Here is a 24,986-nt window from a genome sequence, read left to right as displayed (position 1 = left end):
CCTTTCTGTGTTTATAGAAGGTATATGGGTGAAACATTGTCACAGGGCCCATATGAATATTTGGCAGCACAAGCAAGCAATGTTTAAGCAATGTTTATTGCTTAAAAACATGCTGATGTCACTGAATTTCAAGTGGCAGCCAGCATTTGGAAGTCAAAAAACTGCAAGAGAAAGAGAGAGGGCAGACCTGAGCACCGGACATGCCACCTGAAATCATTGACTTCAGGGAATCAGCTTTTCAGTCCAAACTCCTCTTCTGCAGCATGCAGGGCATCACTCTGAAGTCTGGGTCTCTCATCAAGCAGCCACCCAGCTCACAAGACCAGGGTATCCTGACACCTCCTTGCTTGGTTACTCCTGCTGAGCTACTCTGCCGTTACACAAAATGCTGAATTATTCATTCAGCCAGATGGCAAGAGAGTGAAAAAAGTCCCTCGGTCTCCAGGAGATTACAGAAGAGAAACGTGGGACACCTGGACTCCAGTTCTTGCTCCATAAAGTTACTGGGAGGGAAACAAGATTTGGGCATTCCCGACCCATGTGTCCTACATCCCTGTGTGAAGAGGATTTTTCAGAAAATTCAGACAGAGGAGGACCTAGGATTTGCATCCTTTCAAATATCTGTGGAGGCCAAGCTGGACTGCCTGCATCCTCAGAGACTTTTTAGTCAGTGGCTAAAGAATGCAGAGCAGTGCTAGTAGTGAGTTTCCAGTTTGGAAATCCCACCTAGACAATTTCCTATTTAAACTAGCCAAGGAGCCTTATCCATATTTTGTAATTGTTTGAAAGATAAAAAACATGTTTTATTTAATAAGGTCTTAAAAAAAAAAGCAAAAAACCAAAAAACAAACCAAAAAAACAACAAAAAACCCCACAAACAAGCAAAACAAAAACAAAAACCAAAAAAACCCCAAAACACCCACAACAAAACCCCCTTACAAAACTAAAAATTAATCCCAGGCAATGCAAGTCTATGACAACTGAACAGGTACTCTGATGACTAAATACAGGGAACAGTTTTCTATCAACAATAATATTTTACATCACATTCATTCTACTACCTGCCATTGGTACAGTTCATTTTATTACTGACAAACCTACTTAGTCCAACAAGGTGGCATTTTTGCAGGCAGATGCAAAACAAATGCAAATGCAAAACAAATAGGAAACCAGTACAATGTGAGACATATAGAAGCACCTGATTTATTATAAAAATGTAAGGGCATCGGGTTAATTTAAAGTTCTAGGCAGAATATGGGCAAGGAATATGTACAAGTTTTCTATATTTATTTTTATGCTAAATTTCCAGACAATTCAAAGCCGTTTTAAATTCTCTAATGTTGACTGAGAAATGGAAGACCAGTGGTTAATTCCAAGAAAGCTGATCACAAACATGCCCACTCCTGCACAGCTACCAGTGGTGCAGAAACAACAGAGTCACTACTGTTTCATTAAACCAGCAGTACTAATTTTTAAAAAACCGAAAGTAAAAATAGAGATATTTGAATACAACAGGGTGGAAGAAGAACAAGTCAAAAGATGACTTTAAAACAGAGCTAGCATAAAGGTCATCTTTTTGGATGACTGAAGTGAGCAAGTTGCAGGTATTGTAAACAGGAATAAAAAATAGACAAGATAGGACACAATCAGAAGCTTTGGCAACAACTGCTATTGTATGGCCTTGGAAAAATTGGGATGGTAGGACACATGATGCAAGGAAAGACAGCAAGACTCAGAAATTAATATATACTAATGAAAAACTCAAAACGAGATATGAATTAAAGGATTAATTTGGGGATTGGATGAGTGATGTCATCAAAGCAGAGATCAAAAGGAACATGATGATGAAGAAAATAAAGTATTTGTTATGGAAACGACCAAGACTCCTTCCCCTTAAGACAGGCTGCTTATGGAATAACTAGGTACTACCCAGGCTGCCCATCCATCCAGCATTACCCAGATTTGTTCTAGGTGTCCTCCAGAAGAAGTATCCTCCAATTATATCTCATGCATCTGTTCCATATCAAATTTCACATCATAATTTTTACACCATTTTGACTATCTGGTGTTTTGTTTAATGAAAATATTTAAATACTTGCATTAAAAACAACTGCAAGGATATGAAGGGAACTAAAACATCTTATTTGCAGGTAAATGGAAGAAAGAGGTCACTAACAATTAGTTTTATGAAGATACTTTCCTCTTACTTTACATTAGTTGTTCCTCAGCCCTCCGAGACTTTGAAGCATGGCTGTAATTTTATTTGCAATGACTCTGGGAGGCAGTTTTAACCAACGTTACAGAAATTCCCATTACTGTGTACTGTCAACTATGCAGAGATCGTCAGCATGACTTATCACTGCGAGTGTTGCTCTACAATATCTCTGAAGAGTTTGTCTATAATTGTATTCAATGTAGCTGAAAGCTAAGGTGCAGTAACCTTGACATTAAAGCTCTGCTTCTAATGACACTTGAAATACACAGAACCTTTTTATGCAAGAGAAAAGAAGGTAACCTTTTTTATGCAGTGAAAAACGAACACCTGATAAATGAGGAGTCCTGTTATGAGAACAGATCGCTCATCTAACTGCTCGGGAAAAAGGCATAAAAAAGTAAAATGTAAATCATCAGAATACAGTGTAGCAGGTAGGATCAGAGTTTATTTTATATATACAATTAGGTATATTTTCAACCATGCTTATATAAAATATAGTCTATTCTGAAATACCAATAAATACCCAACCCTGTTTGCAGAACCACAGATACCTCACACTATCAAGGAAACCTGTCCTATTTTGCACAGCTGTAACTGCATTTACGTTAGTCGGCAATTAAAAGTATGGTTATCACACCTGCTCTCCTCTCTCCTGCTGAACTTCCAGTGTTCAGAACTGGATCAGAAACGTTAATACCATACACAAAAATGGTTTATTATAGGAATGTGTATGCTTTTAACAGAGCAGAAGCATGCAGCAGATGGATATTGCCTGCCATGTACAACGAATGAGACTAATAGCTGAAGGGAGACAGCAGACTTCTCGGAGACCTTGTCCCTTACACCAGGTGTGATGACAGAATGGCCAGCAGGGAAAGGATAATAAACCTTTTGGAGCAAGGCAAAGACTGCTGCTTCTGGGACCATATCAGCATAGTAACAAGCATTTAGTGCTGTTGATGTCTGCAAAGTTTTATCATTATTATTAGTATATATTTTATGCAAATACTGAAAAAATGTGCTTTCTGATGAGAAAAACTTACCTATTATTATACTATTGGCACAATTTCGACCTATTTTTAACTTATTTACATAATTTCTATAAGGTCTCTGAAAATCTCATGCATTAATTTTTTTGGTCCTTTCATCCCAGAATGATCCAATGTACAAATTTTAATCAGGGGCAAAATGACATCAACCCATTCAAGCAACATTAACCTCAAGTGGGTGACAGTGCAGAGATCGCTAAAAACTATTAACTCACCTTCAAGAACAAACTTAATTTCTGTAGAATTCCTACCTGAGGCCACAAAATAGGATTCCTCATGGACTGCAGCCACTATTGTAGTTTTATTAAAATTCAATTTGCTGACTGGAACAGCACATGAATATAGTTCAAATTTTTGTACTGGTTTTCTTGCATGGATATCAGAAGCTGGAATGAAATTTCAGCTTACTGAAGTAAGCTTTCTACAGAACACTGTTTTGGTGAAATATCATTCTGAGAAAGAAATCAGAAATATTGTACAATATTCAAAACCTTCTTACATTTCTTCTCTTTCTGGAAAAATTAGATGCATACATTTATTTGCCTGCATATTCTCTTCGGTAAAAATTTATAGAAATTTAGCAAAGTCCTTGGAAAAATTAACACTTAAGACTGCAAATACTTTAATGGACTTCAAGAAATGGGCAACCAAGCTCCCAAAATCTCAGAAGTTTTCAATTACTATAAACCATAGGAAAAAATATAACACCTTTCTGATTTCTCTTCGATTGCCTAAGCAATCCTGCCTTCCCTAATTCAACACGGTTAGAATACTATGTTGCATTCCTATTCTTGACATTATCCCTAAATCTCTCATTATTCCTCTTCTCAAATCACTCATCACCATCACCATACATATTTCTAGTAACTTAAACTCAGCAACCATTACCTTCAAATCTGGATTTGCTAGTTTTGCTTTCATACCTAAATGCCCTTATGAAATGAAGTAACAATTTAACTTCCCTTTTATTCTAACAGCCAAGGTGAAACACAACAATATGGATAATATGGAATGGGCTAATAATGCCCATTCCAATTTATTGAAATAACATGTCCATTAAAAATATTTCTGCAAAGACAAATAATTTTTATCAATGATCTCTTCCACTCCTGCATTAAATAGAACCCTAAATGGAATTCCCTGTCACCTCCTGAAGGAAATTCAGTTTCTGCAATAAACAATTTTTGATTTTACATTCTTAACTAGAATTTAACTTAAAATTATTTATCCTTAGCTTCCAAAAGAAAACAAACCAACACAAGAACAACAACCAAACTGTATCTCCCCTGCCCCTCCCTAAAAAGCCAAACCAAACCAAACCAAAAACTGTTCTTAGGCAATTTTGCCTCTCTTTCTGGTTTTAATGCCAAATAATGCCATTTCTTATTACCTTGAACAGTTCTGGCTATAGCACTAAAATAAGTGGCAACTTCTCTCTTTCCTTGTATTTTCCCTGCTTACCTGCTACCCGTGTGTACTCACATGCCCAACTTTATATTGGAATATATTAAAAATAACCAACTTATCTGCCCAACAACAGAATGCCCTGTCTACTACAAATCAATAAGCTACTTAAAAAAAATTATTATTATTGTTTGCTTTAAAAGCACCTCAGAGCTGTCAAATTCCACATGAAAGTCTACTGAAAGTTAAAGGCCAGATACCAGTGAAGTGATAAAAAAATTCATTCACTTAATGTATTATGTGATCGGGGTCCAGAATGGGCCATTATGTCAAGTGGAAGGAAACGAATATTCATAGTCTTTACATAGTCTCATGAACTCTAAGCAAAAAAGGATACCTTCTGAGCTGGGAGGGCATTGTTCAGTAGCAGTCAAGCACTCTTATTTACACAACCCCAAAACAATCTGTTACCACCACAGAAACAACATATTTCACATACATATACAAATATGCCAAAGATCAGTAAGTATTTTTATACACATATACTTGAAGAGCATAATAAAGACCTCCTCAACTCCATCCCAGCAAATGAAAAATTTCGTAATTATCTTCAGTTATATCAGAGCACTGGCTGAATCATATTAAGAAAATAAATTAATTGGCACAGTTAGCCTGGTAATACTTAACTTTGCTGTACTACAAGTATTGCAGAAATTTGTATTGAAACTGCATAATTGCATTGTAAGATTTGTCAAGGAAGAAGTTAATAGGTTGTGCCTGGGAAGAGGACAGCTGGTGCTCCAGCAGATGGGAAAGCATGGGAGATATCTTGGGACTGTAGGACAAATAAATTACGTAAATGTAGTTACTTAAGAACTTGCTGTGAAGCAATTGGTCACATTGACATCATAGTTCTGAGGGATAAGCAGTCCTCAGATTTGTTTTGTGTTTTCATCACAGCATGGGACTGCACTGAGGTGACAGCTGGAAATTTCCCTTCACAAACACTACTTTTTGAAAAGAAAATGTGAGAGTTCTCAAGAAGAAATTAATTGCAAGGGGAAGATTTTACAGCAAACCACCAAAAAACAGCTCCAGCAAAGCACCCTGGTGCACGGAGCTGTCATGCCACAGGTGGGCTGTCGTAGGTCTGGTGACCCAGGGGTCATCTGGCCTTGGTTTGAAAAGTTCCACTAGGATAAAGGCAGGACTTTTTTTGCTCCTACAGCTGCTCCAGAATTTCATCATTTCTGCTCTAGTTTTGTATGCTACACCACACATTGTGGCAGTCCAGTACTGACTTCACTAGAGGTGGGATAAGGAAGCTCCACAGGGAAAGGATGGGCTGGACAGTCATACAGAGAACAGGCAGCTCCATGGTTTCTCCACGGTAAACCATTCCCTACTGCACTGACTACAGGACTGAAAAAATTACTTCATTTTTAAAAAGCAAAACAAAAAAACCTTTGTAATGTACATACCAAGTTCACCTTGCTCAGTTATCTAGTGCTGAACAGACTTACTTTGAAGATTTGTGTCCATACCCCTGTAAAATTAGCTTCAATCCAGTGTTTTTTGATTTATTCTACAGCACAGGGAGAGGACCTTTTCTTATCCAACACATAATTGCTGTATTTGCACATGCTGTGTACGCTGAAAACAATAAAGAAGTTAATGAAGAAAAGTACTGGTTGTGATGAATTAGTAATGTTGTTAGATTTGTATTTAGAGTTGATTTTTATTGTTGTGGGTGGAAGATGATCAATAGGAATACATAATCAAGTTGTATGTGTTTTTCATCTCCTGAGACTCATCTTGTAAATGAGATGAAGTATCTCACAGGATTTATCCTGAAGAGCAAAAACTAAATAGAATAATTTAGAATCATTGCTTAGATTTCCTCTCATTAAAAGCTAAGAGAAAACTACCAAGGATTGGGAAACAAAATTATGCACTTCTTGGTGATTATAAAAGATACCACTCCTTATACTGCTCATATTTTAAGATACTTCTCCCATTATCTTTCAAAATTTTTTCTTTTGTCAGGAGCATCATACTTCCTAATGTACTTAGATATTGAATAATTTAGGACCACGCATTTTCTCTACCAGTTAATTTGCTAAGCTTTCAAAGTAGATGCTGCTTGGGATACTGCACCTTTGCTGAAAGCCAGCCTTCCAGAGGATAGGAATAAGAACAGTAATTCCCAAAGGAAATCACTTTCATGATAAAGAGTCCTAATGTGCCCCAGCAAAGGTGAGGATTGATTGTTATGGCCTATTGTTACTATAATTAGAAGTCAAATACCAATTAGCAGTTTCATTAATAAGATTAATCTCTGCAATATCTGCAGCTGAGACCCAGGGCTTGTGTGCAATAAGCCAGACTGAATTTAAAGTGCAACAGCTATTCTGCACTAAAACTCCCAGTTTGAATATTTACACTAGACAAAAGAAAAAATGTTCTGCCTTTGAGTTTTGAGTTCCTACATACACTATTGGTCTTACTACATCTTTCTCATGTCTTGATTTTTATTTTGTTTAACCACATTCTACCTTGATTTACATCATTAATGGGGATAGGTGCAATGCAGCATGAAGTCTCCCAAATGATGGTTCAGTCACTTCCTCTGCATTGCACCAGGTCAGGGGAAATCAAATTTAATTTTCCATTACTAGTAATCTTAGACAAGTAGTAAAGTGAAAAACAAATGAACAAACAAACAAAAAAAGAAACAACAAACTTTACAAATACAGAAGTACTCTTCATATGACAGGAGTCCATTAAAAAGTTAGGAAACATTTAACTGCTTCAAAGGTGAAGGTAAGAAACAGTCAAATCCAGCCTCCCAAATGAATACACTACATAGTTCAAAGTACAGAAACTGAAAGAAGGGCAAGAACTGAATGTGAGGTAAGAAATCACACACTCATTCTCTCTGTATTCTTGTGTGCACCAAAATCATCACTTACATGGTCATTCCTTGATATTATTCCATTTGAGTTTTGTCTTTTACATTAACTCTCAAACAGAATTTGTTTGCAGACAAACCTACTCATGCCATGTAGAAAAGAAGGCTTTTCTAATATTTAGTAGGAAGCAGGTCAAGGCAACCTTTAGCCACCATTTACACTGTAACAATACAATTAATCTCACCTTCATCAAATTTATTCATGTTTGCCATGGCTTATTAGTCAGGAGGCTTTGTAATGGATTTGATTTTCCTTTCTTCCTTTTAAAGGGAGAGTATCTGATTTCTTCACATAGAGCTGTTAATTAATCAAGTAGAGATTTATGTGGAGGCACCTTTCAGTTGGAAAGCATTTAAACAGTTATGAATAATTATAGACACCTTAAAGTTTGCCTAGTGTAGAAAGTATTTGCTGGCAAAGCTTTAATGGTGAGCTGAACAAGTATAGATACAGCTTATACAGTAAAAGACCTTCTCTGGTAGAGTGATATTTACCTGTTCCTAAACCAGAAGGCAGCCTTTTGCTGCTGCAGTCATCTGCTCCAGCTGAAGATGTGACAGACTTCTCAGTCAGAACCAGCATTATAATATCACAGCAGTTTGGCTGCACTCACAAAGAGAGGACAGAGGCTGCTTGCCAATAACTGGAGCTCTCAGGAAATATAGAGCCCAAGGTGCACATTCTCATGGAGCATTTATTCTGTTCATCACTTGAACTGGAACACCTTTTACATTTTCTTAACCTCTAGAGATGTGCTCACACCCCATACTCTATTACAATAAACACACAAAGCAGAGTATTGCCATTTCAGATCCCTCTCAACCAGAAAGTCCCAGGACAGAAGCCCAGGGCACATGCAGAAGTCAAGTCAATAAGCATGTCCATTTGTGTAAACTTGTGCAGACTGCAAGTTTCAAAAGCATACTATAACCACTAAATAGGCTTTATACTTTTGACTGCACTAGTCCATATTTACCTTAACAGACTGAAGTTGTCCAAGGATCATCATTCACACAGCTTCAACTCCCTGGAGGCAGCCAGATTGCCTTTCATGCATACAACAATTAAAGACTGCTCTAACAAGCACAGCATCAGCTCTGTTATGCCTGCCATGGCATAGGGTTTGGAGAAACAACACATAGAGCTGCAGATGGTGAGCTGTCACCTATGAGAAATGGAAAAGATTCCTCGTGTCCCTACTAACACACAACAACTTTTGGTGGCATACCCCTAAGACAGGCAAGACCTTTTGTGCTTGTGTTCTCATAGTAGACCTTAATACAGCCCATGTTACTAATTCAGAAATCCTTGGGATGGAAAGTTCCTTGGGTATTTCAGCTCCCAAGTGACACTAACAGGTTAGATTATGCCAGCATCTGTGTGGCTTCTTGTGCATTTATGAATATGTAGGTTGCAACCAGTTGCAGCATTACACACAGAAAATGAGGCTAAAGGCAGGGGGTAGAAAGTTCTCTCCTCTGTTTAAAATGCATTTTGATTATCATCTTGTGAACACAACTATATTCTTGAAAGACCTCACTATCATGCCTTCATGATGCCTTCAAGGAAGGCAGATGAATCTGACCTCACTGCTGATTCTTTGAGTTTGAAGGAGGTTGGTCTACAAACCTCCTGAGGTCCCTTCCAACTTGAATTATCCTGTACTATCAATACAAATGTCCTATCAACACTACCAGCTCCATCCTAGGAGGATCATAATGGAAGACTGAACTTTCTCTGAAGATGGAGTAAAGCTCTTTGGAATCCAGGAGAAGGAAATTAAGTGAAATTAAGTACAGATCTGAAATAGCACTTCCTATATTCCACACAGCATACACATAGTCACACAGTTGCTGAATATGGTAGAGAAAAAAAAAAAAAAAAAAGAAAAAAGGTCTTGTCAATTACTATGGAATACACCACTGTGAATGCACAGCCAATGTGACTGAAAAAATGATTATTTTTTCTTTAAACTTCTGACAAGCATTCAAGGAAATCAGCAGAGCTGACTGAAGCAGAGTACAACATGGATGTCAGTACTAGAGGTTATTTTTGAAACTGGCCCAAAAAAAAAAAAAAAAAAAAAAGCAGAACATGAGACAGAAGAAAATAATGCAGAAAATGAGAGATGCTGTATTTCAGCCAAGGATATAGAGGTCTAAAGAGATGGCATAAGTTTGTTCTTTGGTGTCACTTGTATTTTAAGCTCCAATATAGAGGCTGTTAGGAAATCACTGCTAAATATAAAGCCAAGGAGACTCCTCAGTACCCAGACCCCAGTGAGTAATGTAATGGCAGACATGAACTGAAAAAAATCTCTTTGACTGCTTAGTGAGAGGACCCAAGCCAGTCTTCGTACCTTCAACTGTGAGAATCCAGCTCCAACAATGAAGCATAAAGCTGGAAGTGTTCAGAAAACCATATGATCCCGGAGTTTGATTTAAAAACCTTCCTTCCAACAGCAAAGTAAACCAAACCAAAACAAAAAACAAACAAACAGAAACAAAAAACACCAAACAAACAAAAAACCCCACAAAAACCAAAACAAAAAGCCAAAACCAAACAAACAACCCACAAACACCAAATAGCAAGCTGCATCCAACTGAGTTTTGCTCTAAAAGAAGGCAATGGAGGGGAGTGTCAAACTCAAGTATGGAAACATGTCTCAAAGCTCTTGAGAAGGTCTAGGCTCCTGTGCCACACCTAAGGTGTTGTCTGATACTATTAGCATGATAAATTACCATTACTTACATTCTGTCTAAACCCAAATGTGCATTTTGCTTTCCCTTCAGCATGAGAGTAAGGAGGAGTTCCAAGGGAATATGGGATGCATGCTTTGCTTGAGTAAAGGCAATGACATCAACCCTTACATGATACTGCTTGCATACTCTGTAGTGAGCACTGCACTTCATCATTATATTTGCAATGCTTCTGAAGCCAAGGAAATATTTTCCCAAAGGCCAAGAGGCCAGGAGAAAGTCTCAACTTCAGGAAATCTGTCCAGCAGCTGAAACGGAGCTGTTTATCATCCCGCTACTTTTCCTCTTCATCCTCTTTTGGGATCACTGGTGCTGAGCTGGAAGTAAAGCCAGTTCATTTTCCCAGCCAACAGGAATAAAGTCAGGTTGCTGGCAGCATGGCAGGGAGGTAGTTGTGCAGAGCAGAGCATGCCAAGCAGACTTTCATTACACTTCCCCCCTTATCTTCTGCATGGCTCATAAGGCAACCAGCAATTACTACAATACCCCTGCACACAATGACCCCTGAGCTCCCCGCTTGATGCAGGGGAATCAATGTGTCCTGCAAATTATGAAGTGCTAAAGCTGGAGCCAACACCAGCCAGAGGCAGCACCATATAACTGCACTAGCCTTGTTACTGTAACTACCTAAATTGTAATCCTCATTATTCCAAAAAAGATTGTTTTCTGGTAGCAGTCATCAGTTTTGTTCCATTGTATACCAGAAAAAAAAACAGATGCCAGCTAGGCAGCTAGCTACTCTATTTTTATACACTCAGGTCAACTGTCCCACAAACTGTTCCCCCTATCTAGACAACAGGAGAATAGGCTAAAAAATATTTTTTGGATATTCCAAATTCAGTTCTCAGTGTCTCTGTTTTAATTACAGTTAATTGACCTGCTTTCTTATAGTGTTATTCAAGTATATGAAACAAGAAGAGATTATGCAGAACATGCCAAATTCCAGGATGAAGACGTCCACCATTTGTTTTCATGGTTTTCCAAGTTAAATGATTATAGTACTGTTAAATCTTCCTGGTCCCAGATTTTATATTTAGTGTAGTACCAGATATTGAGGACTGAAGTAACCAGGCTATCCACTGTGGGACTGAGCATTTGAAGAGAGCACAGGAGCTGGTTCCAAAGAAAACACTGGGAAAAGAAAGACTGAGCTAGTACAATCACTGACAAGTACTGGAACAATTTAGCTCATGCTTGGATTTCAGGAATGCAATTAATTAATCACTACTAAGTATCCTAAAATGAAGTGAGCCGTATCCCAACTAACAGTCCACTATATAATGTTCACAGCACGTAACTATCAGGCAGTGAAGATGCTCATTACAGTGCCAGAAATAATATTTCCAGCAAAATATTATATATAAAGATGAAGTAATTACATGGCATGGCAACAAAAAGAGTTGTATGATCTACAGCTGATCTGAAAATCTGGAAGAATCTTCTTCCAGAAAATACTTTCCAAAGCTGGAGACATTCATGAGCAATAAAGGATGAAGCGTACTTCTTCACTTTATATCACTGGCTGATATATTTTGCCTTTGGTATGTATATCTAATATACAAACCATATATAATTACACTGTAACCAAGATAGCAGACAGAAGATACTAATGGTAAAAATGTCCTTTTGCTCTTCAAGAGAAAGCAGTTTGTAAAACAGTACTTGTGATAAACAGAACAATACAAAAGCCCTTTAAGATCACAATTTTACCTTCTGCCTGGTCTCTTAGCTTTACTGTATAAAGGAGAAATCAAAATCAGAAATTAGACCCACATCAAAGAGTGTATTTGGAAAAACACCTTAAATAAAGGAGTCTGAAGTCAAAGAAAAAGCCCACAGTGACTTGAGTGGAAGGCAAGAACTGGCCACTATGGAATAAAATAAAACAATGCATTTGTGTTCTTCTAGTGTGCATCGGTTTGCTCATCTGCACACCATACTACAGACTTAAAAGAGTCATTGAAAATCCATTTAAATTAACAACTCCATAGTTATCACTTTTGCAGACAGTAATGAACCTTAAATGAACCTGTGTGGGCGTATTCAAAACTGCTTCATTTTAGGAGTACTTCTGTTAACTCTGAACTAGATATTATAATGGCTATTGACTTGCTCAAACTTAGATTACTAGGCTAGATTTTCAGCTGGTTGAACTGGCATAGTTCCAATGATGTCCATTTACACCAACTGGCTCATTATTAATTCAAGGTCTTATTTGCTCCTTAATGAATACTTCCACTAGTCACCTTCCCAATGGCAGCTTTAAAGGCTCAAATGTTACCTCCCTGGTCAGAATCATCATACTCAAGAACTTAGTTATCAAACAATAACCCGTCTTCTTTCCTTTTATGAGGCATACTTAATGTAAACTTTTTAAATCATTTACAAAACAAACTGATATACCTCCTGTGCCATAATTAACTAACTAGAATTATGCTTTCATAAAGCACCATTTGCATATAAATACAAAACTTTCACAACCCTAAGGGGAGCTTGAGGACAAAACAAAACAAGAACAGAATTCAATAGCTAAAGGGACAGCACAGGCCTCCAGAACAAGCCTCTTCTAAAGCTTTGTCTTTTCTCTTACTTATTGCCATTTCTGCCTGTATTCATTCATAGACATTCTCCTTCTCTGATATTTTAAGATACTACGTACATTTAATATCTTGATTTGTTTGGTTTTTTTCATTTTACAATGCTATTTCTACACATCTAAACCAATTCAGAATACAAACCATGTCAGTAAGTTTGTGTGTCTTCCTTTAATACAACACAGCGGGCAGTAACATAATTAACTGAAAATATGGCAGTCTGTTCCCTCAGCCAAACGACACCCACAATTTTTCAAAAGGATTTAAAAATTCAAATTTTACAGTTTTTAAACCAGATCTAACTTCAGTGGAATAGTTAACTGTCAAATATATAAAGGAGAGCAACCACTTCTTTGCTATGCTATTGTTACTGGTATTAACTAATTTAGTTTAAATACTTTAAAAATATTCAGGAACTTGATGAAGCTGAATTATCAAGTGAGAACCTGAGGAACCTTAAAGATAGGCTCAGTAATTTTGCAGTGGCATGTGGCTGTTTCACGGGAAAGTATCCTTCATAGGAACTATAGCTCAGTGAAACCAATTGGTAATGCACAACACTGGTAACCTTGCTCTGACACTTCTAGTAAGCAGGTGTACCTGAGTAACACCCAAGTTACTCAAAATGCATATAATCTTTAAGAAGTATTTTCTAGCATATTTACTCTTTTATTCCAGGTATCTCTCAATGTAAACTTTCATGTAACTATCCTGACCTAAATGATTTTAATTCGGTTGTGCCTAAAGCCATAATTAAGATCCAGGTGTGTAAAAGCTACACAAGGAACTGGAAATGGTTTTCATCACTGGAAAACTTATAACACTGAGGAACAAAGTTCTGTAATTTGTTAAGTACTAACTTTTCAGAAGAGCTGAGCAAGCAAATTAAGATGCTTTGATACAACCCTAAAGTCGCCCATCAAACATACCTTGGTTTATCTTGCTAAAGAAAGTAACTACATACCTGGAATAAATTCCACTGACCATGTTGTGCTGGAAAGACAGTTCTTCTGTGCCAGGTCCAGCAGCTTTGGAAATCAGTAATATGACCAAACCTCTCATCTGTAAATTATTTCGGCTATCATACACAAAACGCCTGTAAAAAGGGAGAAAAAAAAAAAAAAAAAAGAATGCTTTCACAATTCATTTTCACTGGTCATCATTTTCCCAAGTCTTTAATATTCACATTTGCGTTGAAATGAGCTGCAATTGTTAGTCATGATCTTTTGTCATCCTTTACCTGACACTTACAATGAACTACTATTGCACAGAAGAGCAAGTATTCAAGATGAAATCTTATGTATTTCCAAAGAGCAGTGTATGTCCTGCATTCCATGTCATGGCAGAAAATAAGTACTTGAGAATAACTCAATGTAATCTAACGTAATCGGAACATCAGAGCTTTAGTTTGGTGTCCGAAGTACACAAAAAAGCCAAAACTCATTTTATTCCAGAGTACAATTTTAGTCCTGCTAACCGAAATAAATCAAACCAGAACTCTCCTTAAAACACCTGAATGAAAATCTGGATGAAAATCTCAAGATGTTGATCTTGGACATATATTTGAATAAAGAAAACAGGGTATGCAACCTAAAGCTTCATTTGGATTTTTTCACTACATTTACACCACCTCACAATACAAGAAGATCTTCAGCATACTATTTCATTTACATAGACATGTAAACATAAAAAAAAATATTTTAAATAGCACCCTTGTGTGTGAAAGGTCTTGTGCTACCACAAAAAAATTCTGACTTCTTTTTTTGAGTCTTTACAACCTTTCCTACAGTGATGGGGAAACTACATGTCTCAAAATGCCCTAGGAGAAGAATGAGAGTCCACCCTATTGGTTGGTGCTAGACAGCTACTGAGCTTGACCCTCACACCTGAACTGACTCCAGTCTGATGCTCTCCTTTGAGCTCACACTCCATGCTGCTACAGCCTACAAATGCCACTAGCAATTAAGATAAGAGGCAGCCAGTATGACCTGTATGGCTTTCAACAACAGTTTCAGCTCTGGTGAGCCAAACAAGGCCATAGATTTTTGTTCTGTGTCTTTCTAATATGCTCACATCCCATTTCCTTCACTGGTAGAGTAATGGGCTGGTGCATTCGGGACAAGTTAGGGGTGGGCAGCACTACTACACTCAACTACTCTACTACTACTACTACTACTACTACACTCTTCAGCAACATGGGTAGCTGGTGTGTTAAAGAAGGTATCAATTTCTGCTAAATATCCAAAAGAGAGACCAAGTATGTATGGCCTCAGACAGTAAGAGTTTGGTTCAATTAAGCTGAAGTTTTAAGAATCAAGGGGATACCAAACTTGTACAGTCAAACCTGAAATTTAGCCAAAAGCAAGCACTAGCTATCAATCTGTAACAATGCAGTTAAATGTTAGTCTCTCTTAACAGAGCAGTAAAATGCAAATAGCAATTAACACGTTATTTTGCTAACTTATCTTATAATAAAACAATTTAAAAGTTACTGAAAATTAGGAGAACATGGGTAATCAGTATTTTAGAGGAAGACATTCAGCACAGACTTGAGCACGAGATGCAAACATAACTTCCTGAGGAGAAGCCCATGCCACAGAGGCATCAGCTCTGAATTCTTCCATCCTCAAAGATCCTTTAAAAAAAAAACACAAGTAAAACAACCCCTGAACAAAACAAAACACTGAAAAGAAGATACTGAATAACTGTCTGGCAGCAGACAATGATTTATTTTGTAGACCAGTCTGCAGTATTTCCCAACCACCCAAACCCAAGAAAGGTTGCACAGCTCAAATCTTTTCCAGAGGGCACATGCTGCAGCCCTAAAACATCCACCTTTATTTTACTTACCAAGTGTAGGAGACCAAATGAAAGGACAGGTCTATTGAGATGGTGGTCCTGACAACCCTATCAACTTGTAACCCTCCAAAACAAAAAACCTTTTGCTGAGAAGGGTGTATGTGTCAATAAGAGTATACACAGGATTTTGGAGGGGAGGGGACAGCTACTTGCCACCAGTATTCTGTGAATTTATAGCTCACTTATTTTTATTCTCACAGAAATAACTTTTCTTACCAGGTTCCAATATACAGTTAACAGAATGCAGCCAAAACAGTTAAACACTTAAAGCTCTACAGATTTCTAAAGTCAGAGCCACAATGAACATTTAACTACCCAGGAAAAAACAGAAGATACATATGATGAATAATAAATATATAGCGTGTATGTATCCTGTGTAGAGAATTCATAATTGTTTGTGGTGGAATAAGCACTTCTGTGGCTTGAACTTTAGTCGACCACATTACTCACAAGCACACAAATTACACAGATGATGCAGTTAAATTAAAATTTATTTCCTCAACACTATTTACAATTCCATAATTTTAAAAGAAAAGTGGTTTAAGGAAAAAATCACCTTTTTCCCCACTTGTGTAAAAATCAGAGTGCCTTACTCAATGCAGGATTTCATGAGAAATTAATAATTAAAAAAACAAACCCCACAACCAAACAACAAAACCACAAAATACAGCAAATTACGGTGATACTTTTAACAATCAAAGCACTTTGGTGTTTTCATGCTCAGTGCTCTACAGCTTACTGAAGGACAGGATATTGCAGTACCAAGGAAGAAAGTTAATCAAGACAGGATTATAAAGCACTGGCTTTTAAATAAGCCTCTACCTATACAGACACCACCAGAAGCAAAGCACTAGAGTGCTTTTACCCGAGTCAGACTAGCTGAGGAACAGAAGCAGAAAATTACCTGTGCTGAAAATACTCCCTTTCATAGCAATAAGAAAAACAAGTGTTCAGAGGGGCTGCTACACTGCTAGAAATGAAAGCCCTGCATTCTTAGCAGAAAACTATCAATGAGAAATGCAGATGCAGGAGAGGGGGGGGCGGAGGGGGAGAACAGGACATAAAAATTATAGTGTAATAATAAGGAGCAACATGTCTGCCATTCCTACACCTAATCATATAGCTTGTATGCTATATGTGGTTCGGATGCAATTTTAGACAGAATTTTTCTAGAAATTACCAAACCAGTAGTCAAAGTTCAATTCCATTCAAAACAAGGCTCAAGTTGTGTGTGCTACTGACATGTAACATACCCACAGTAAAGCAAACAGCATTAGACTTGAGACAAATAAAGCCTCCGGTGATCATCTTTTAGATGCTAGAAACTACTGCAGCTCCTTGACATGGCTTCGGGGTCACATTCACATTCTGAATTAAGCTCCCAAGAGATATTCTGCACGAGTAACTGCTACACAAAAGTCTTCCAGATGGTGCAATTAGTCTTGATGGGTACCGTGGCAGGAGACAGGTGCCTCTAGGGGAAAAAAGTGAACTAGAAGCAACCCAAGTGAAATTGTGAACACAAAAAAAAGATGCATCAAGCTGAGACTTCTGGAAAACCTCTGCTGCACACCACAATACATGCATAAGGTACCAAAAAAGAAACTTTAGCACAATTTTGCTTGCCCTGGGTATCTTGCAAATAATGTGCTTCATCCTCAGAGGACTGCATTCAAAAAAAAAAAAGGTAGATATGTCAAAGACTTCTACAATTCAGTTTTGCAAGATGTTAGGAATTAAGAGGGAAACAAACAAAATTATAAGGAAAAAAACCACCAACCAACCAAATAAACAAAAAAAAAACCCCACACAAACCCAAAACACCCCTAACCCATTTACTCTAGATACTATCTGTGTGACAGAAAAACCCATTTGAAAACTAGCAGGTTCACAGTTTTAAATACAGAACACCGTTCACAAAGAATTAATCTTGGAGCAGAGGGAAGAAGTGGCTGGCTCTGACACATGCGCTGTGTGACACTGTACAGGCACAGGAGACCCACACCACCCACTCCGGTGATGACTCTGGCTGGTAGATAATGTGCTGCAAATTACACCTCCTGCTACCAGAGGCCGTCTGCTGCAGGGAATAAATCAAGCAAACATGAGCATTTCACTTAATGCCTTTTGTATTTCTCGACATGTGCAGCCATATTAGTAGACTCTGCAGTGAAAATATTAACCTACAGTAACTGTCAGGTTTAACTCCATCAGTAGTTTACACTTTAATTAAATAATAATAATAAAAAAACTACTATTTGTTGCAAACACTGTTCATATTTTTGAGCAGTCTTCTTTAAATGCAGCAAAGATTTTAAATTATTTGTGTGAGACAAAAACCAGCTAATGCTCTTACCACTTTTTTCATTAACTTAAAACTATGAAATTCAACAATAGAGAGGAAACACAGCAATTACACATACTTTAAGGACAGGCAACTGGAAAAGTCAAACTACTCTAAGAGGGTGTAGCAGAAGAGAGCATACTTATGGGTAGCAGTGCTAGTTCAAATTTAACCACTAGCACAAGTTTCCAATCAAAACAGACGGGATAAGGTATTCTAGAAGGGTCAAAAGAGGGGCTGTGAAATGTTTAGTCAAATGTATTTAGCATATCCCAAATGTTCTGCTTGTGGCTGAAGCAAATTGAGAGCTGCTGTATTTGCAGCCTGTCCATCAGTTTCCCCCCGGGGGGCAGCCAGAGCCCCTCCACCATGGTCCAGGTGTGTGCTCCAGCCACCAGCCTGCCAGAAGGGGCTGAAGTGAACAGGTCACTGTCCTCACCTCTTCCTGGCAATTTTGCCCTTCCTTCCGTGCACTTTATAAAAGGTGTCCCACTGACAAGATAATTTTGTTTCATGTCAGACACAGGCTCTGTTTAGCTGTAAGGGTAAGGAGAACCCAGAGAGATATGGGGTCACGATCAGCCATTCCTCTGCCTTTCCATTTCAGAAGCCAAAAAGGAGAAAGGGGGAAAAAAAAAAAAAATCACCTGTTCACACAGCTCTAATAAAAAGCAGCTGGGAAAGCCTGTAACTCAACCAAAATCAATTACGCTGATGAAGATGATTTATAAGCCTAGGACAGAGAAAACACAAGCCATTTTTAGGCTGAAACACAAACAGTTCTGAAAAAGAAACCACTCTATTCAAACTGACAATCCCAGATGTGACAGTACAAGCAGTTTTAAATCTGTAACATCTCAGGAAAGCAACATCCATCTTGTTCAATACAGAAGGGTTATCAGGATGTGCTCACAGTATACAGGGTAGGTTCATTTGAAAAAAAAACCAATCACCCAATTTTTTCAAGATTAACTATAACTGGTAATTCTGTATCTAGCAGTAGAGGTAAGGCATATTTGGCAAGACTGTCGGCTTCCTTATTAGAAATGCAAGAGTTCTGCCAGCTTCAGGGCTTTTATCCAATTTGCTTTATTAATTACTTGTCAGAAGTAAATAAGAGAAAACTCTCTGACATACTAATTTTTAATGGATATTAAACCACTGTATTATAGATCTACTTATCTAAATCTTAAGATTCACCACATAACCATATAATCACTCAAACATGCATGTATTTAAGTACTCAGAGCATTCAATTTTGTATATTTAGTGTATGCTAACAGCATTCTGTAGCTACTTATTTTCATCTGCTACTCAAAAGTTTGTATTCAAAAGTATGTATTAAATACCATTCTGTATGGTGTATCTTCAAAACACATTAAAAACTCTGGTCCATTTCAATGTTCACAGTCAGATCTGCTCAGGGGAATCAGCTTAGTCATGACATGTTTTGAGCACAGCTCAGTGGGGGATTCAAATTAAATATCCAGCTGACAGGAAATGACAGAATCACAGAACTGTCACAGTTGGAAAAGACCTTTAAGATTACCATGTCCAGGGAGTGATGCTCCTACAAGCCACCTCAACTCAAAAGCCCACTGGAGCCTGTAGATGCATTTCAGAAACTTGTTCCTGGGCTTGGACAGCTAAACATAGCTTTGCATAAAGAAAACAAATTTTGGGGTTGTGGGAATTCCTTACCTGAAAGAGAGGATTGTGATTGGGATAGAAGCCCTTCCATGACTGTCTCAAAATTAAAGGTTTTTACTCGGTATGAGCAAAGCTGTGTAATGGGTCAGGCCAGGCTTAGGGAAATAGATGTTCCCACCCCACTTTGTGGGAAGGTGCTTTTATGGCATGTTGCAAGGAAGGTTTTTTCAACAGCACTCCTGCTTTCCCTGCCTACGGGCAAATGAAGGTCTCAAACCATTAGCTTTGTTAAACCAAGGAAACATGAGATTTTACAGACGAAAACCAGAGGGGACTCTGGTATAGAAAAGACAGAGGATGTATCTGCACTGGCTCTTCACCCGAAGTAAAACCAAAATAAATTTAAAAAACAATTTACTAGTAGTGTGGCCTTCATTTATGATACAAAGCAACTTTTAAATAACTCCAAACACTGAATGGTATGACACTTGGATAGTTAAGACTAAGCCAAGAGTCCTAAGCCAAGAAACTTGCTCATGTGTTTGTGGCCCAGTGAGACAGTACTTGCCTGAAAGCTATGGCTTCACATCTGCACCTCTATAGTCACAGTTTTTTAATAACTTATACAGACAATATTGTACCTGTGCTTCCATTTGGCTAGTCTTAGCCTTAAAAACACTTCATGAATTGCATCCCAGGCCTTCAGTGAAAAACTGGACTCAAAAAAAGGTCTTAGTTACACAAATGCTGCAGCACTTTGAGATGCAAAGAACTTCATAGATTTGAGTAGCTTTTTCTGCATTTATGAAGACTCATACACCTACTCATCTGGGGAGTCACGAAAGATCACTAACCATACCCTTAAAACACTGTGAATGAAAAATGAAATTCAGTATTATACCGTCACAGAAATTCACATAACATGTCTTTAAAATATTAAATATATTCTTCACAAACTGAATAGACACATAACAAAGAGTATCTTCACTGTTTTATCTTGGAAGATGGTTGAGGACCATACCTACACGAAGCTTTTGGAGAAGCTCCAAAGGTCATTTCCAACCTGAGTGGCTCCATGAGAGTAAAAAAAACCTTTTTAGTTTTCACAGGATTTTGCTTAGAAGGAGAAACATCTTTTAACTAAGAGCAAGAAGTTCCATGAAAAGTTTTATCACTCCACTGCTTATTAAACACAATCTTTGCATGGATTGGGAGTGTAGGAAACTATGCCTGTAGCGGCAGGAGGTGCACAAAATTTGGGGTCAACTGAAGCATTTCCAGAACTAATTTATCACAAGAGAAAGATTTGCAACATAACTGTTTGAAGGATTTCTAGGAAAAGTCAGAGCACCCTTCAAGATCAGAAGAGAGACTGATCTCTTTCTGGAGTTGCTACATGTACCTGTTTCTGCTGGCTTTAGTAGATATCCCACATCTTATAGCACTTTCAAGAAGAAAATTCCAACAACTTTTTGAACACAGAATGATCACAAAAAGAAGGCCTATTCTAGGAAACTATAAAAGTCTGAATGTTAAATAAAGTTGTGGAGATTCAAATGGGCAAGATCCCACAAAAATAAAATCTTATCATAAAGGTGAAGTTTAAGAAACTAGAGGTCGTGGGGCAGGTACAAAACAAACACTCATACTTGGCCTTGGTTACTTGCAGTTCATTGTGCATCAGCTCTCAAGAAACCAATACAGCCTTCAACTTCTCAAAAGAAAAAAAAAAAACAAAACTAAAATTATGGTTCCCCTGGAGCTTGTAGAACCCCATTTAGACACATCCACTGCTACTAGGTTTATTTGCTTTCCCAAAGGCAGACATTATTTTTTTATTGACATGAAGATCAGCTACATACTTCAGTATTACTTTACAAGTTTTTTGAGGTATTTACTTCTTTTAGGATAAGTTATCCCCTAGGATCAATGGGAGGAATTGCTGTTAAAAAAGTAACAACAGAAACATTCTAACTCCCATTTTTCTGCAAAACTTATGACCAGCTGAGGACACAGAGGAAAAAGTTTTGCTTGGTAAGAAGAACGGAACAACCAACCTTTTCACTTGAATGAAACGACACACAGCAATGGTTTAAAAAAAAAGTTTCAAAAGAGCTGGTTTTAAGTTGCATGGTCATTTAACATCTGAAAACAGCCTACTATAGACATGCGGAAAAAAATCCACTTAAAAATAAAGTGCAACTATAATCAGACATTTATCTCAATAACATTTTTAAATGAATTATCAATATACTTTTGTTTTTAAATAATTCTACCCTCCGTCTATGAAGTCTCATGAGTGGTAAGGGCAGGGCAGAAAGGAGTATCTTAAAGATGACACTGAAGACATTACACAGCAAACAAACCACCAAATGTATTTTTAAACCAAGTGCCAGTCTCTGCTGTTTTTCCTGGTCAGTTTTCGACTTGATCTTGGAATGTGATGTGGGCAGCAGGCAAGCTAATTCCAAAAAATGCAGTTACTGTCTGAGTGCAATTACTCCGACCAGCAGCAGCTCGCAGGTCTGGCACCCTTACTTTTCTAACCACAAATACTTAGAGAGAAGCCTAATTTTTGTGTGCCTGATTTCTCCATCAATATTTACTTTACTTAAACTCTGTGGGAGGTCTAGGACCCCACTGCCAACCAATATCAACGAGTCTACTCAAGCACAAGACTACCTTTTTTAAAAAAGGGTCTCTTGGACACAGGAATATTCTGCAAAGTGAAAGCAATACAAATATTTTCTAAGAGTTCTGCGAATGACAGAAATATTATTAGCTTCACAAGGCTAATGAATTCAGACACCTCTGGAGGTCCAGTGTCACTTCACCAATATTGTAATTGTAAAGTTTGTTGTAAAAATGTAATTTGTATTAAATAAACTCTACTAAGGAAATTCAACAACAAAACAGGTCCAACTCACACTGAAAATGCTCACAGTATGTTTTACTAGTGGATGAAGGATAAAAGGAGAAAATTTTAGGATAATATATAGTCATTATAGAATGATATAAAAAGTTATTTTAATATCTGTGCTCAGCCATTTTTCTAAATAAGATCATAAATGATCTGCATTATTCACATTATTACAAATATTTATTCCTTAAAAACAACGAGGTTCCAAATTCTGTGCTTCAATTTATTGTCTTCATTTACAGTAAGTAGCTTAAGCCAAATACACACTAGAAGTCCTATAAATACAATTCTTGCTTTTAAATAGAAACAGATATTGTTTCAAGAAGTTGAAAATCAACCAGCACCATTAGTCCAAAATCAGCTCCTCCTCTAAAGCCTCTAGAGATTTGTCACTACCCGTTGCAGATAAGTGGCTATGCACAGCAGAAGACTTTCATAAACTGGTGGTGGAAAAAACACCTTAAAACACAGTGGAGAATTAGGACAGAATGCAGGCCAGCAATAGTATATATAAATGGGAAGAAAACTTAGTACCTCCAGACACTATGACAAACATATATACTCCTAAGTACTATACACTGAGGGCCTTTCATGGGTTTCTTTCAAGTAAAAAATCAGTTTTAAGCCAATAGTAGAGAATACAGACAAACACAGACCATAACTCTTACCAATATAATCTTCATTTTTAAGTTTTTCTCTAGATTACTGATTCTAGAGAGTCTCTTCTCCGTGAGATCTAGGTGGCTGACACTGATAATTAAGATGAATCTGGGTGTTCACACAGGTTAGAAGTATTTTCAATGTGACCTCCACCCAAATTCTCTAAGTTTTCGCTCCTCTGTGACAATATCACAACCAGGAAAGTTTGTCTGAAAACCTCCTTTCAAAAAGGTAATCACGAACCACAAGGACCTACTCCCTTTTCCTGGACCACTGCTAAGCACCGAGTAAGCTCATTTAAATTACCAGAGGAATGCTTTATAGTTATGAAGTCATGAAACAAGAGAGAGTGCACAAATGCTCAAAGAATTTACAGAGAAGTCACTGAAAAAAAAAAAAAAAAAAACCCAACTGGAAAACTTTAAAGATTTTCTATTCTTTTTCCTTCAGGAAAGACAAGATTTTAGAAGGCTTAAGATTTTAAGCAAACACTTGTGGTTTTGAAAATGCTGGTTTCTATGGCAACCAGTAAGGTCTTCTTTATATAGCATTATAAACAGATGGTTAAGACTGGTCATGTTTGCTTCTTTGCCAGCTTATCAGTAGAACTGCTGTACTACTCTGTCTCATGTATTGGAGTTATTAAGTAACTTGGGTAATCAAGCAACAAAATTTAAAATTCAGACATGCTTAACTAGTACCTTTTTTTCTTTCCATAAACACATGAAGATTCTCAACAATAAAGTCACTGTAGTCTATACAGTCAGATTTCTTTGGCAAAGCGTTTCATGTTTTCTCAGCACTTGCCGTGCAGGGTACATTACAACCACAAATATGAATCTGACAGGGATTAAATTAATGAACTCGAACAGGAAATAGAAATGTGGCTATATTTACACTCACTGGTATTAAAGTGTTCTTTAGAATTATGTTTTTGTTATATTATGTTTGAAATTATTAGGGGAAGATGTAGCAAGCTGTAAACTCACCTTCATCATGTCATCATTATTCACTCAGGTGGTTTCTTGCATTTTAATCTTTCAATTGTAGGTACGTTACACCATGTGCAAATGTTCCTGTTTTATAGACAGCTGAAAATATCAAGATAATTTGAGTTGGTGCAACATCTGATTTGGTACCTCCCTGGAAAAGTCTGAAGCACTAACTACTAGCAGTGCAAACTAACACAGATCCTTGCCATTCCATTCAGCTTACTCTGCCAGCATTTTAGTTGAAAGGTTTCTTGCTATTAACTGTGTGTGGGGGGGAGGAAGGTAGAAAAACTCCCATTGGATTTACTGACTGCATGTCAGGAGTCCAAATTACAGGCTTTTGCTCAAAGATTTTAAAGATTTTACCTATATTGTAACAAGATTGCAAATTATTTCACTGTCAAACTATTAACAATAACAGTAATTCTGAGCCAACTCCCACTGAAATTTATGCCATTTTCCAGGCTCAATCAGTGTTTGCACATAAAGTCCCCACAAAATAGCTAACAAAAAAATAAATAAGAGACTTTGTGAAGTTTGGTGGATTTTGTGGAAATGCACATTCCAC

General features: G+C 37.4%; 1 protein-coding gene across 2 annotated transcripts in view; it reads right to left on the bottom strand.

Annotated features, from left to right (window-relative positions):
• PDSS2 (decaprenyl diphosphate synthase subunit 2) overlaps positions 1-24,986 on the bottom strand; it is a 114,678-nt gene that overhangs the window by 52,645 nt on the left and 37,047 nt on the right. For both annotated transcript variants that reach the window (XM_071741225.1, XM_071741226.1), the window contains exon 2: positions 13,958-14,089. In XM_071741225.1, the coding sequence (XP_071597326.1) occupies positions 13,958-14,089 (132 nt within the window). The remainder of the gene's footprint in view (positions 1-13,957; positions 14,090-24,986) is intronic.

This window comes from Heliangelus exortis, chromosome 3 (genome assembly GCF_036169615.1).
Source record: "Heliangelus exortis chromosome 3, bHelExo1.hap1, whole genome shotgun sequence".
In the NCBI taxonomy this organism is placed as follows: domain Eukaryota; kingdom Metazoa; phylum Chordata; class Aves; order Apodiformes; family Trochilidae; genus Heliangelus; species Heliangelus exortis.
Note: the sequence above shows the minus strand (reverse complement) of the source record. Positions and strands in the feature narration are given on the sequence as shown.